The 14,584-nt window shown below is 38.6% G+C and overlaps 1 protein-coding gene across 4 annotated transcripts in view; it reads left to right on the top strand.

Annotated features, from left to right (window-relative positions):
* Window positions 1–14,584, top strand: part of TMEM241 (transmembrane protein 241) — a 54,771-nt gene that overhangs the window by 38,607 nt on the left and 1,580 nt on the right. For all 4 annotated transcript variants that reach the window (XM_058039801.1, XM_058039818.1, XM_058039810.1 and 1 more), the window contains one exon: window positions 12,038–12,102. In XM_058039801.1, the coding sequence (XP_057895784.1) occupies window positions 12,038–12,102 (65 nt within the window). The remainder of the gene's footprint in view (window positions 1–12,037; window positions 12,103–14,584) is intronic.

Genomic DNA, 14,584 nt, shown 5'->3' with positions numbered 1-14,584 from the left:
GGAATTGTTTGTTTATGAATTAGGTTTTCCCAAAGGAGCTGTGAGATGGGAAATACAATAGGAAGTGGACTTTATACATGCATAGAAATACCAAATCTGTAAGTGTCATCTGGGAGAGAGGCTGATGGAAACTTGCTATTTTTGCTAACAGATTTTTAAAAAAACCCTTGATTACGCATTCCAAAGTTTCCTATGCTATTTTGATACTGCTGATATCCTCCACAGAGTTCTGAATTAGTCATGACAGAAAAATGTTTTACATCTGATAATGTCGACAAGGAACATAGGCAGTTCAGGTGTGTTTATAGATTTTAACAATGGAGAATAGCATTGCATTTCTTTTCACTAAAATATTCCCCTTAAGCTGGGCATCCTTGTTGGTTCTCACAGCCCCCTTGAACCTTTTCAGCAGCATTTGGCCTTTCCACACATAAGAAAAGCAGCATGTACAAGCAGCATGTACAAGCAGCATGTGCATTTCTTCTCTTGTAGCAGCGACTCTGGGGGCAAGGAGGCATTTGAAGATGCACTCAAGAAATGCACAGATCTTGTACTGACAACAGCCTCAGTCAGCAATGTTCAGCATGAGGGCAATCTGGCATGGAAAGAGCAATCTCTGAGAATGTGTGCAGCATCCCACTCAACACCCCCTCTATGGTAAAGTGCTCCACATGTGATCAGTCTTGGGCTAGTCCCCATCTGGATCTTTGGACCAGTTATGGCAGTGACTTCAGAGTGCACAGCTGGGTGGGTATTCACCCACCTGAGGCCTATATGGAAAAGAAAATTTTGCTGTTGGATTCCCAGGTTGCTCAAAGGGCATTTACTGCTCTCAGGCTTCCCTGTTTTGTGAAGGTTTTATCTAATGTACACACTGTCTGCTGGAACCAGCTTTTTCATTTCTCCTGGATGCCAGCTGAGCCAGCACTGAGCTGCTGCTGTGGAGGTCATGGTTCACCAGTTTGGAAGTGCATCCTCTCCTGCAAGGCAGTTATAGTAACCTGATTGATTCCTGATTGATGCCCACTCATGGGCATCCAGCACTTGGGAAGAAGACAGGCACAGGCAGAGGCTGAGCTCATTCCTCCCTAAGGAGCCAGCTCCTTTCTTGCCAGATATACATAGCAAACTGTCAGTTTGGCTGTTAAATTCACCACTTAAGTGTGATAATGAAAATCATGGTTGTTTCATCTGGATTACCTTCATGATCTCATGAGATGAAGAATAACTTGGAATGCCAGAAGGCTAGCTCTTGCTGAGCTTAACATGAAATGAAGTGTATTTCATTGTGGTATTTTACAGCAGCAGAGGGTTAGTACAGCTCACTGCTGCTCAAAACTGAAAATCAATACTTCTCAAAACAGATAGAAAAAGTAATTGTTTTACACAGTGTACCATATTATTGATCAGTAAAATTCAGTGTCTGAAGGAGAAGATAATACTGAGACTGAGTAAAAGTAAAGAGATATTTTACAGGCTTGGATCTGCTTAAAAGGTTCCAAGAGACTGAGCAATTTCAGCAATAGTAAACATTTTGTGGAAGTTTTTCTTGGAGATAAAAGGAAAGATTAATAACCTTCATGCCATGAGATGTAAGTTTTGTATCAGCTGAGGTCAAGATACAAATACCTCCTTTTCTCTGATGCCAGACTTGCTGCATTAGGGGAGATTCATAAATTCTCCCAAATCCTCTGCCATCCTCCAATACTTGATTCAACCTTATCTTAGTCCAATCCAGTTTTTGTCTGTGGTCCTAGCAGGTAGAACTTTACAGTTGTGGTTGTTGTTGAAATGCTTATTCCATTGCACAAATATTTAATAATTCATAAAATATTAACAAGATGATGAATCATATTGCACTGTCAGCTTCTGAACTTAGAAGTTTCAAGGGAGAAGCTAAATGTCAGGAGCCATTTAAGGCCTTTGCAGTAATGAGGCAGCATATAAACAAAAGAGACTCCTTGACATGCTGAAAAGATACAGGAAAAGTACAGTTAAGCATTATAATGCATGAAGCATCTACAGGAAACAGGGGGTGTTGGGTCTTAAATTTGGTGAATAGCAAGAATGGGCAAAATGCTTCTCAGCAAATTCAAAGAAAATCAAATTTATTTGGTATAAAGAAGCCTTCTTGTGTCCCCCATTTAATGACTTTTGTTGTCCTTGCTTGGCAAAGCTTCAGCTGTATGGATTGTGCCTCTTGTTTGCAGACCTGACCTGAACAGATGCTGTTAGTCTGGAGCATGTGCACACACCTGTTTGGGTCATGATTGATCGTGTTTCCAGATCAGCAAAGCATGCTTAGGAACAGCAATTATACAAGAATTGTGCAGGCTGTGTCCTTAGAACTGGAACTCTGAAAGTAATAACAGTATCTGGATTACAGATGGGCACATGTAAGAGAAATATTTAAAATATGAGCAGAGGTACTGTTACAATTGGATTCTGTACTATAGCCCCTTTATAGGCTGAAGATTGGTGTCACTGCTCTTAGTCTTAGAAGAGAAAATTGATGTGTTGGGCATTATCTCCAATAGTAGAGGGCAAATGATTCTTCTCGTGGCTTTGTCTTTGATCAGAAATTCTGATCTTTATGTCTGAATGAAGGTAGTGTAAAGTGGCTATTTGTTGTTCAGAAGGAAATCACTACAATCACCATAATTTTCAACCCAATGTGGTATTTTCCAAGGAGCAAAGAGTTTTGATTTTCTTTAAATGTATGACTTTTTTTGAGGAACGCAGAATAAATTATAATGTGCTTGTAATAGTTCTGTCCTATCTCATCAGTCATGTATATTTATGTATTTCTGCAGTGTGTACATATATGGTGCACATTTATGTGTAAATGCATATATAGACACATGTTTATGCATTGATAGATGTAGGTCTTGCTGAAAAGGAAATTCCTCTTTGATCATTGTAAATGTGACCACGATATCCTGTTTCTCATAAGAGGAGAATTTTCGTATATAGATTCTATTAATTACATTCTGTAATCCACATATCCTTCTCTCCTTACTGTAATTTAACATTGCAATATGTTTCTGCAACATAAAATAATCATCATATCTTTGTGGTGGCTATTGTAAAGTAAAAAAGAAAGCTACACTGGAGAGACAAGAAAATTAAGGCCAGGATTCAAAATGGCCATCTATGAGCTATATTTAAAGTGTTGGTATGGCTGAGAGCAGCAAGACGGGTTGCACATACCTCAAAGAGGTGAAGGCAGAGGATTCTCTAGAAGTGATTCAAAGGCAAGAAATGAAACCTTAATGGTTCATTTACTCCTGCAGCCAAACTGCTGATCAGATGCATACGGCGCAGGCACAATAGCTTGGCCACTTTTGTCTTATGCAGAATTAAAAAATGATGAAGTTAGACAGCAGTTCAGCAGTTCTTTTGATATTCACATGATGCTCAGGGCTAAAAACTAGTTATTATAGCACATTAATCTAAAAGGATTGTACATTGATCATGTATTAATCTGGTAAAACAGGATGCTCAATGACTTTAAGGAAGCTTTAATGATTCAACCACCTGTTGGTCCCACCTTGCACTTGTAAGATCAGCATCATGGTTGTACTGGTAATCAAATCCTGGGAAAAAAAGAACTTACTGAAAAAAATCTTCAGAAATGTGATAGAAAGTAGAGAGGATGCATACCTAATTCTTTAAATACTGGAACTGTATAGAGGTACTCAGCCACAGAAATACAGAGGATTATCTTCTCTCTAAGCACATAGGGCTAATTAGGAAATCTATTTTTTCATAGCAGTCAAAAAGCTAATATATAGAAATATTAATCTGCAGTACAGAGATTATTGGTTTAGGTATTTGTAATGTAAAAAAAGAGAAACCACCCTAAAATATCTGATGATTTTTCTAGAGGCATGCATTTGTCCTGCTTTTGTTGTGAAAATATTTTCAAGGGTGAGTTGCTGGTTGTGTGTCATTTGATCTACCCTCTCCCCCTGCTTTTAGTATGTTCTATTTTTTAAATGTAACATGTAGGTGATTTTAAGCTTTGTCAGAATCTATTCCTATGAAGTACAGATAGACTCATTTACTCTAGAACTAAGTTTTATCATTATCATTAGGCATTTGACTGCTAAGGCATGTTGAAACTCTGCCTGCTTTTGAGTCACAATACATGGAATTAATTGTGTTCTTAACCCCTGGATATTACATCATTACTTTTGTAATGCTAAAAAAAACATAGAAAGAAGAAAGATAAAATATAAAGAAAAGGCAGAAGAGAGTGGCCAAAACCTCCTTTTAGAAAATAGATGATTTAGAGAAGGGGATGAGTGCAGGCGTTTGGGCAAATATGAAATAAATGTTCTTAAAGAAATTTACAGCAGCTGAAAAAACTTCTGTGTGGCTGGATCAAAGCTGTGGATCATGAAGGTACTGACTGTCACCGTTGCCATGGTGCCACTGTTGCCATGGTGCCAGCATCACCAGGTTATCCTTTAAGGAGCAGCTTGTATTTCAGAAGGGTTAAAGGGTTTTCTTCCTTCAGAAGACTGGAGCAGAGCATTGCTCCTCCTATGAGCAATGTGCACCTAAGTATGCTGCAATGCACAAACTCCTTTCATTGTCTGCTGCTTTCATAGGCTGCCAGTCCCCAGTGAAGTTTGTCAGGGGATGAAATCCCTCAGGGCACGTCTACACTTTGGTCAGGCTGAGGGTAACACAGCAGATGTGCTCGTGTTAGTGTTAAACTAATGGGCAGAACTGAGAGTGAAGCCTGTTTTGCTTTCCCCTTTCCTCCAATTTATTTCACTTTGAATTGTTTCTTTCCCTTGTTTGGGCTCCTCAGCTTTTCAGGCAGGATCATGGCATTACTGTTTCTTTTGGGAAGAGCCATTATTTTAGTGGTTCAAGGTTAAAGCTTCGTTACCTTTCCTTGGAAAAAGTTGTGTGGCTGATTGGAACCCTTCCTTGTCAGTGGATTTACTAGCAGTGCTCCTTCAGGGGGCTGCATTATCACCTGAAGCCCTTATGTTAAGCAGCAAATTTTGCCTTGCTTTTTGATTGGTAACAACAGACCCTCAGAACAAAGTTGAAAGGTCTCAGACTTTGTTTCATTGTATTGATTAATACAACTAAATGAATATCTAGGGAGAGGAAACTTTAAAGGAGAGTTGGTCAGAGGGATTTTGTCTGAATTTGCTATATCTTTTTTAACCAGAGATTGACCTTGGTATGGTAAAACCGATTTGTGAAGAGCCTTTGAGCTTCTAATGATTTCATGGAAAGTTTTGTCATTGCAATAGGCAATATAATTGAAAGCTTCCAGGGAAGTTTCTTTTCTGTGATCATCTCCAAAGCTGACCTAAAATTAAATAGCTAATGCTACTTTGATTTTGGTCTGTTTCTGCATGCAGGATTCATTCAGATGCTTAATTCTGCTCACAATGGAAGACATCTCCTGTGCACAGTATCTGCTGCTGCTAACAGTGCTTTATTTTGTTTGATCACCATAGGAAAAAAAGTAGTTTTTTTTCTACACACTTTGTTTGTACTTTTTTTTCCTTGCCCAAATGCCAGCAATCCAGTCAGACATGACATTAGTTCTAGTCCCATCCTCTCTTTCTTGTGAGGGAGGGGGATGTACCATGTTGGTCATATTTAGCAGGGACTTTTGCTGCCAACTCATGTCAGATTTCCAGTGACAGTACCAGCCCTGCACAATCAGTGAGCTTACAGGTGGTCATTGGTGCCTCTCCTTAAACATTGCTAATTTTCTGCAGCTCGAAACCTCACAGTCAGCACCTGCTCTATAAAAATCTCACAAGTCTGTGTTATTTTAAAAAGACTTGGCAGTACATGCTGGACCACATCAGTTGGGGTTTGGACAGCGGAGATCCCAGTCCCTCAGTGTTCTTCCATGTATTTGGCTGTCCCAGTAAATGCCTTCATCTGTTCAGCTGGTTCTGTAGCTGCTGGATGTGTGTGAATGAAAGTATTATTGCTAAGCTGCAGAGAATTTACCCATCTGGCAATGTTTCGTTGTCTTAAATTTGGATGAAGGAAAGTAGAGGAGAGCTAGATGGAAATGGCTTGTAGGCCACCTGAGATGGAAAATGTATGCAAACAAAGAGAAATGGTATTAAAAGCTTAGAAAATTCATGTGAATTAATGAATACAGAGGATGGCATTAAAATATTAGTTGTTCTTTTTTTCTATTCTGAAGATTTTGATATATTTCCATTCCAAACATTTTGTATGCTCATGTAACATATGCTTACTCTGCAGTAAACATATGTACAAAGGAGATATAAGTCTTAAATCTGGGAAATTATTTCAGTGGCTTTCCCTCAAGAAAAAAAAAAGTGTTGTTATTGATGTTTTCCTGCTGTAATTTTTATCTTTTTGGTAGCACTGGATTATCTTGATGTAGCTGTTTTCTGTGGCCCTAACAATGATCCATTTCCCTGGTGATTTTTGATGATTATCTTAGCAGCTGGTTAAACCATGCAGAAGAGGGACAGAACAAATATTATGTCTATAAAAAGCTTGATATTACTTTAATTCCGACAGTAGAATGAAAACAAATGTTACGTACATCAGAATCTTTTTCCTGATGTTTTGAGAAGATGACCCAATGGTAAATAGAATGATTTATTTTGAACAGTGAGTGAACTTGATGAGCTGTTTCAAAACACTCTCTTTGGAAAAAATACGCGTCTTTGTAAGGACAGCGGTTTTGGCAGTTTGGGGAAGTGAAGTTACAAGGATTGGCTCTGTGTACACAAACTAAAGAAAACTTTTGTAAAGTATTCTGTGTTCACTTCACAGTGAGAACTATGACATTTAACTTCTTAGCAGTTTAAAAGTTTTAAGAAAACATAGTTTTATATGGAATGTACAAGTAGAGTGCTAATATTAACAAATCATGGTCATGACAGGACTAAATCCCCACCATATCTTTCCATTCCAGATAGAAAGATTAAATCAGAATCTAATTTTTGAAAATGTCCTCATCGGTGTTCTTGGCTATATAAACAATATCTTCCTGAACAACTCAGAAATGCTAAATATTCAAAATCTGTAGCAAGCTTCTGCAGCCTGAAAATCTTTCTCTGAAGTGATTGTAAAGTCAGGGCTGAAGGGGATCCATGATAGCTTGGTCAAGAATGACACTTTTATCTGGCAGTGATGTCTGGTTTGAACCAATCGAAATTGGACACTCCAGAGTCTGTGGTATAACCACAGCTGGTCAGGGGAGAACTCAAGGCAGCAAAGAATGCAGAGTTCCACATTCCTTTATCTCCCAGGATCCAAGTTTGTGCATTACCAAGGACCAGGAACCCTTAGGGTGCCATCTCCTGTGTTCAAGCCGCATATCAGACTTATCAGAGTTTTCTGATGTTATATGTTCAAGAAAAACATCTAAGAGGGAAGTTGGCTCAGTAATTATCTTACCTGTTCTTAATGACTACAGCTAGAAATTCTCCAGTCTTTATTTTTTATTTTGTTATCTGTTAACTGAATTAATCTCTTATTCCAAAATAAATTCCATTTCCCCTCATATTTTCTTAAAACAACATTTATGAGAAAAATTTTACTTTCTCTTTGGAAATTTTTTCTTATCTGACCAAAGTGATAGGGTGAAAGGAGGAAATCATTCACATCATGAGTTGTGCAGTGGTCTGTCTGTCAAAGTTCTTTGGGAACCCTTTAAAGCTAGTGGCAATTGTGCCTCCCTCCACTCAGGAATCACTAAAGCAGATTTAGAAAACGTGGGCACATTGGAGCATATTTATTCCTATGCCTACTATTTTCCTGTGCAGAAGTGATTTTATGTGCTGGATTTATCCCTACTGTGCAACAAGTTCTTCCACACATTGGGATATTTCTGCTTCATGGGTCTGTTACCTAGCATTTCAATTATACCATTGTTTTTCTAGTTGCCACTAATTCAGCCTGGTAAGGAGCAAACTCTAGAACTCTGGAATTGAATTAATTTCTTTGGATCCTGAGGTTGAGTGCTGTGTTGTCCTTGATAGCAGCTTGTTAAATGTAAATGGAAATGTAAACAATGTGTGGAATGTTTTATGGCACCTGAGTCCTTCTCGGTTTCCCAGAATAATGGGGATGCCTGAAGTTTTCACCTTTCAAATGGGGACCTGAATTTGGGGATCTCCTGAAACCAAAAAGTTTGAAGCCTCTAACTGGCTGAGTTGCTCTGTTTTTTCTCCTGGTTTCTGTTCCAGGAGAAACAGGATCTGATCCCTTGTACTAGAGTATTCATGTGAAGAATATTGGAGTATTTATGTGTTTTGTTCCCTGACTATTCAGGCCCAATCTCTTGTGTGGAGGGGACCAACCCACTCTCCTCAGACCTAATCCCAGAGAAGTATCAAGGATACACGATTTCTTGCAATGCTGATACATATTGTAAAGAACTAGAACTGGTTTTGGTTGAGGTACAAAGCACAGTTTGAAATGCCAAGGTTTTTGGTTAAATTTCAAATGACTTGTGAATAACTCAGTGATTTGAACTACAGAAATAGCTGGAATCAAGACAAATAGGTGTTAATAAAGTGTTCCTTTAAAATGAGTCTTATTTTTACGGTACAATGGAATGGCAGAATAAACTTAGACTGATTTATTTTAAGCAACAATCTTGAGGGGAGGTTGTTTTGTTTTGATTTGATTTTTCATGCAAGGAAGGGTTTGAAACGAGTTCTTAGGAAAAATTTCAGCTCACATGGAAATGTTATGCTGCACTTGAATTTTTTTTCCTAATCATCGAAAGCTGTGTCAGAATTTTGTAAGAAAATTTCCGGGTATGAATGTTTTTAAAGTAGCTTTCGTAATACTGACTGGTCACAGTTCCTTTAAAAGTAGGCAGAGTCCATGGAGCTATTCCTGTTTCCAAAATAGTTGGCGTTCAAGCATCCAACTTGTACAATTTGATAGAATTAGTGACTGTATGTCAAAATCTTGGGGAGCTTTGTTGAAAATAGGCATATTATAGCTAATTAAAATTTTCCTTTCCACCTCTTAGTTTCACAGATTCGGCATCAAAATATATTTGGAAATCATTAACTTTAGTTTGCCCTTTAACTTGCTTTCTTTTGTCTTGAAAACTCATTCCTTTTACTAAAGCATCTAAATGCCTAGGAGAACAACTGTGACCTTTAAAGTGAAGAAAGATAGATTACTGCACTTAGTTTGTTGTGAATTTATTTTGTTGGTTTTTCTTTTTTTTTATTTTCAGGCCATTCAGAACATGAGTGTAGGTGGGTGGGTTTTTTTCCAACTAAATGTGCACTTAAAACACTTTAGATAATACTGAAATGTACTTAAAGGAAAATTACGTTCTCTACTGTGCTTCTAGTATTTAGATTCTTCCCCAGAACAAATGACATTGTTAGCTTCTCTGAAAACTTGTTTTTCATTTTTAAACATATTCTTCTTTTTGATAAATCATCAAAGGTAGACATTTTAGCAACGTCTTTTCCTTTTGGTTTGTTTGTGATTTGTTTTTTCTTTCCTTACACACACTTACTTCATGCGCTCTTCCAGCCCACATTTTGTTTGTCTTTGGCACTGAGACTCTCTTACATAATTTCTCAAAAATACAACAGTGTTCAGCTATAGTAGACCAAAAGGCTGCAGCCTGCATTTTTGCAGAGGTTTGGGATGATCACAGTAGAATGGTGTATTGTTTCTGATAGGGCCTGTTTTCGGAGGTTTCTTGAATGCCTGTTTCTCTGCCCTTGGCCTCTTCTCAAGTTTCTAATAAACAGGGCTCAACAAGGGAGTGGGTGACACAACTTTAGCTTGTGCCACTTCTCAAACACAGCACTTCAGTTTCTTTGAGGAGATGAGCTTTAGGAAAAGAACGCTCTATGTGTACCACAGCTGCCATCCTTTGTTAGTTTCTGTTTACATGGTTGGTAATTGGTATTGTATATTTTTATGTAATAAGTTAGCATTAACCTAAAATAAGCTCAGTACAGTTAATTCCAGAAGCATTCACACCAGAGTAAATCAGAAATAGTTCCTTGTAGATCAGTGCATCTGCTGCACTCTTTGTGAGGGGAGAACCCAGCCCACTAGAACAAGATGCAAACTTATTTTAGAGCACTGATTTTGAACTAAAGGATATTCAGCCTTGCAGCTGGATTTTAGATAAAGTGCATGAAAGATTCAGCTCCTGAATAGTTAACTTCTACTGTTTGGAGTAGATATCAGCTCTCTCTGGCTGCAAATAACTATGAGACACGCCACTGAATGTGCACAGTTGCAATATGATCTTGAGTTTTGAAGCATAACTCTCTATTTGTGACTTGTCCTTGTCCTCTGTCAGTCTCTTCTGAGTATGCATGTTAAGGTGTATGTTTGCTTACCTGTATAGATGCAAGGCTTTAGGAGTAGATACATATCTTTGATTTTCCCTAGCAGTAGGAGCTCACTTTTTCTGTTGGCTTGGAGCTATACAGCGTTGCCTGTGCTGTACACTTCTGTGGCTTGAAGTGTGAACTTAAGTCAGGTGAAGTTTGTGTCAGGAGGTGTGTCTGTGGTTATATTGGTACCAGCAGTTTGGTTGCTGAGCAAGGATGGAGTGGGCCTGCAGTCATGTGTTGTCCTGTCTGCATCAAGTCCATCTCCTGCCTAATTTCCTTTGACAGGGGCCTGGGCTACAGGCACATGGAGAACAATCAAGGAGTAAGTTATGGTAATATCTAGGAAGCAAAATGCCACCTGCACACCTGAATGTCCCTAAAGTAGCAAACATCCCCAAAGAGGCCAGAGGAGGCACGCCTTGTGTAGTCCCTACTGAACACCTTTGCTCCTGTGGCACTGCATGGTCTCACTGCTGCATTTAGATTGTTGTCCCCTCTCCACCTAACTATAGAATGGGACTCCAGAGAGAGGACACACAACATTCTCTTCTTCACCTGCCACTCCTGCCTGGGATCCTGCGTTGATTACACTCCAGGCAGATTTAGAGCCTGCCTTTTAAAATGTAGCCAAAACAATTGTAGCAGGTATTGACTAACAGACTGTTAGTCCAAGCTCTGGTGCACAGAATCTACTCTAAAATGGCATTTGGTTCCCTACTGCACGTGTAGTAATGCTTTAACAAGTAATAGATTACAGAATGAAGTTTCTGCTGTCTCCCCTGGGAGTCAACTAGGCAAACAATGATTAGGAAATCTTAGCTGATAATTGTTTAAATGTTTTGTTTCTTAATTTCATTTTTTTCCTTGGGCAATTTTTTATTAACCTAAATAGTTCCTTTCATTCCTTAGCGCTTGTGTTTCTCAAGTTTTTGTAAACCACTACCAAGTCTTCCTTTCCCACAGGCATTGCTTATCCTAACTGTTGACTGAAAATCAATCCCCCCATCTAATGACTCTGTCACTGTTCTTTGAACTCTTTCCATTTTACATTATCCATCTGGCAGCAAAACATCCAAAACTGCACGCAGGCTGCAGATGTGGTGGCTCCGTAGCTGCTGAGGCAGGGATCTGTTACAAACCATTGTACGTCAGGATTTAGCTGTTTCTGGGATCAGGACTTGGAAAGCAGAGTCATTTGTCTCTAGTTTCTCTGCCCAGAACACCTGGGGGTAACGAGAGACTTGTAACATAAACCTACTGAAGTTGTGTTGTTTTTCTTAACCCTGTACCCTGTTAATTTTTGTTTTGTTTTTATACACCTATAAACACATTTCAAACTCTCATTCTCAAAAATATAAGGCTTTCCAAACCTGGGATCCGACTGCTCTCCCCAGTCTGCTGTCAACAAGTAAAAGTCAGCAGGCTCCTAGGCCAGGCCAGCTGGGATATGTGACAAGGATCCCCTGCTCTGGTTCCCTGCCCTGCCTCTGCTCTGTCCTGGATTCTGTCGGGGTCAAAATCGAATTGTGATGTGTGACTATCATACTATCTTCAACTGAAAGAAGAAGATGTGACTGCACACATGGAAATTGAATTTCAGCAAAAGTATTTTAGTTTTCATTTGTGATATCACAAGTTCACAAAATGTTTTTTCCTTCTTTTCAATTTAACAGGTTATCACTGCTAGCTTATCACCGTTCTTCTTTGTCATGACTGCCAATGTACTAACAATTTCTTGGTAAGTGCCTACATGAGCTTTTTGTTTAACAGTAAAGATAAATTTTCACACAGTGCTTCATGTGGAAATATTTTTAAATGTCAAGTTCTATTGCTGTCAGTGTTATTTTGCATGTAAGGAGAACCAGGTGTGCAGTGATGGATGCAGTACAGTAATAGAAAAGTGGTTTTTCTACCTCTGTGGGAGAACATGGACATTTTAGACATTAAGCCTCACCACAATTCACTCAGCACATTTTACAGTGAGGCAAATGGATCCAATAGGCAAATAAATGACCCATTCAAAGTCATGCTGCAATTTAGTGGTGGAACTGGAAGTAAAACACAGGAGTCAAGGTTTGCTGACAGTATCTTTTTAACCAAGAGAGTGAATTCAAGTTTCCCTAACACACTGCGCACTGTGAATGCATAAAATTAAACTGGAGAAAAATAGTGATGATAAACTTTTTCCAGAGCTGTATCTGGATTTTGTAATGTGTGGCCACACAGTACAAATCACCTAACCTGAATTTTTTAGGTAGTAATATAAAGAATTGGGGTGCAAGCTTCTTTAGTCCAAGGCAGTGTTTTTGGTCTGTGTTTATGTAGCACACAGTCAAAGGAGCATGGCTGGTGCTCCTAAATGCTTCTGCCGTGCAAATAACTTCTCAATATGGGGTTAGGCTTGTGTCTCTGAGGACAGATTTGTTAATGGAAATAAAAATCTACTTACTTTTGAAAAGCTCTAAGCTTCTTTCTTTCTACTTGATTCATGATTCATTCAGTTTGATTGCCATCCTAAAGATTCAGCTCTGCACTGAATGGAATTAGCATATCCTTTCTTCAGGTGTGATAAGAGCCTTATAGAAAGGAGAATCTCCAGTTCAGACTGGCCCCATTTACTTATGCGTTGATATGGATTCCTATGTGTATTTTAGGCACATGTAGTCTCAAATGCTAAAGTAAGTTGTGCTTTTTTTTAACTCTAGGAAATACACGCTGCCTGTGCATGTCAGAGACTTAACCAATGTCAAAGCAACTACAAAACACTCCTAGTCTAGGCCATTCACTATGTTTTGCATGTGTTTGTGCAGGTCTGTCACCTGTGTGCTAGAGGCAGGCTTTGATTATACATCTGTATTCATTGACATCTACACTAAAAATTCATGTGTACCTTTATTAATGTGCACCTTTGTTAATGTGAGCACACAGACCCATGTACTTGCACACATGCCACCTGCCCTATATGGACTGAAACTTCTATAAATGATGAACACATCTATATGTTTACAAGAAAATTTGCTTTAGCCCTTGGGCCACTGTTACATTTTGATTGTCATAATTAAAAAAGAAAACTATTTCTTTTATTTATATATTTTAAAATTTTTAATTCTGTTAGTGCTTGTGCATTGGCAGTGCCTTGACTTAGCAGCAAAGCTCTGGAAATAGTTTGTTGGATGATAGCAGCTGCAGAGTACTCATGAGAACATTAATCACTGAGGATTTTAGTGCTGCTCCAGTGTGGTCATGGACAATATCATATGTTAATTTTTGAGCTATGGGCAAGTGCAGTTATCTGTCACCCCACTATAAACAGAAGCTGGAGGGTTTGCCACAAGGGAAAATGAAGGTAAAATCAAGGGCTGGCATTTAGCTGTGAGTTTTGCTCTGCTTCATCTTGAAGATATAACAATGGTTTCCATTTGCCTAGTAATTTGGACTGCATGGGCATGTGGATCCCAAGATTTCAAGTCCTTCAGAAAGGGATTCTTCTTCTCTGATGTAAGACATATGATATTAAAGAACAGCTCTGGTACAGGCATCTTTTTACAGAACGAGGCTGGGCAGTTTATTATCTTTTGTACATAATTGCCAGTCTCATTTTTGAAATGGTATGTCAGAGACAGATTTATTTTTTAATCTCTGTTAAAAATTTAGAAAACAACACAACTACTGAAACAGGAAAAATATTTCTAAGGTCTTTTTATATGTAGTGTTTTGGAATTTTTTTCCTTTAGGATAAAGGGTTTATTATCTAACCATAGATTCCAAAGGAGTTAATGCATAGGGTGTGTTTATAACTGGAGCTGAAATAAGACATGGGGGTTAACCCTCTCCAGAAAAAAAGCACTCAGATGTTGTTACCAACTGCAGGTGGCCAGACTCAGTGGTTTAGACCCTTTTTGAAAAGCTTGCAGCCCTTGCAGCCTTTTGCTCCTTGTTGGTAATTGCACACCAAAGCTATTCTGTCTTCCCAGTGGACCTACACAGACTGTCTGTAGCACCTACTTTCCAGGGCTGTTTACTGTGGAATTGTAAGATATTGTGCTGTTGTTATACAATATTTTTTTCCTCTCAGGAACAAGGGCAATTATGTGGTTTTTAAAACAGCTCACCAAAGCTAAGATTTAAATGAATGTAATGCTATTAGACCAAAGAGCCTTCAGCTTTACATGCTTTTTTTTTTTCCAAAGGAAAAAAAAGTGCTCTTAGAAATGAACTTA

The sequence above is a fragment of the Melospiza georgiana genome, chromosome 1 (genome assembly GCF_028018845.1).
Source record: "Melospiza georgiana isolate bMelGeo1 chromosome 1, bMelGeo1.pri, whole genome shotgun sequence".
Classification (NCBI taxonomy): domain Eukaryota; kingdom Metazoa; phylum Chordata; class Aves; order Passeriformes; family Passerellidae; genus Melospiza; species Melospiza georgiana.
The sequence above is the reverse complement of the archived record's forward strand: the minus strand, read 5'-3'. Positions and strand labels throughout refer to the sequence as shown.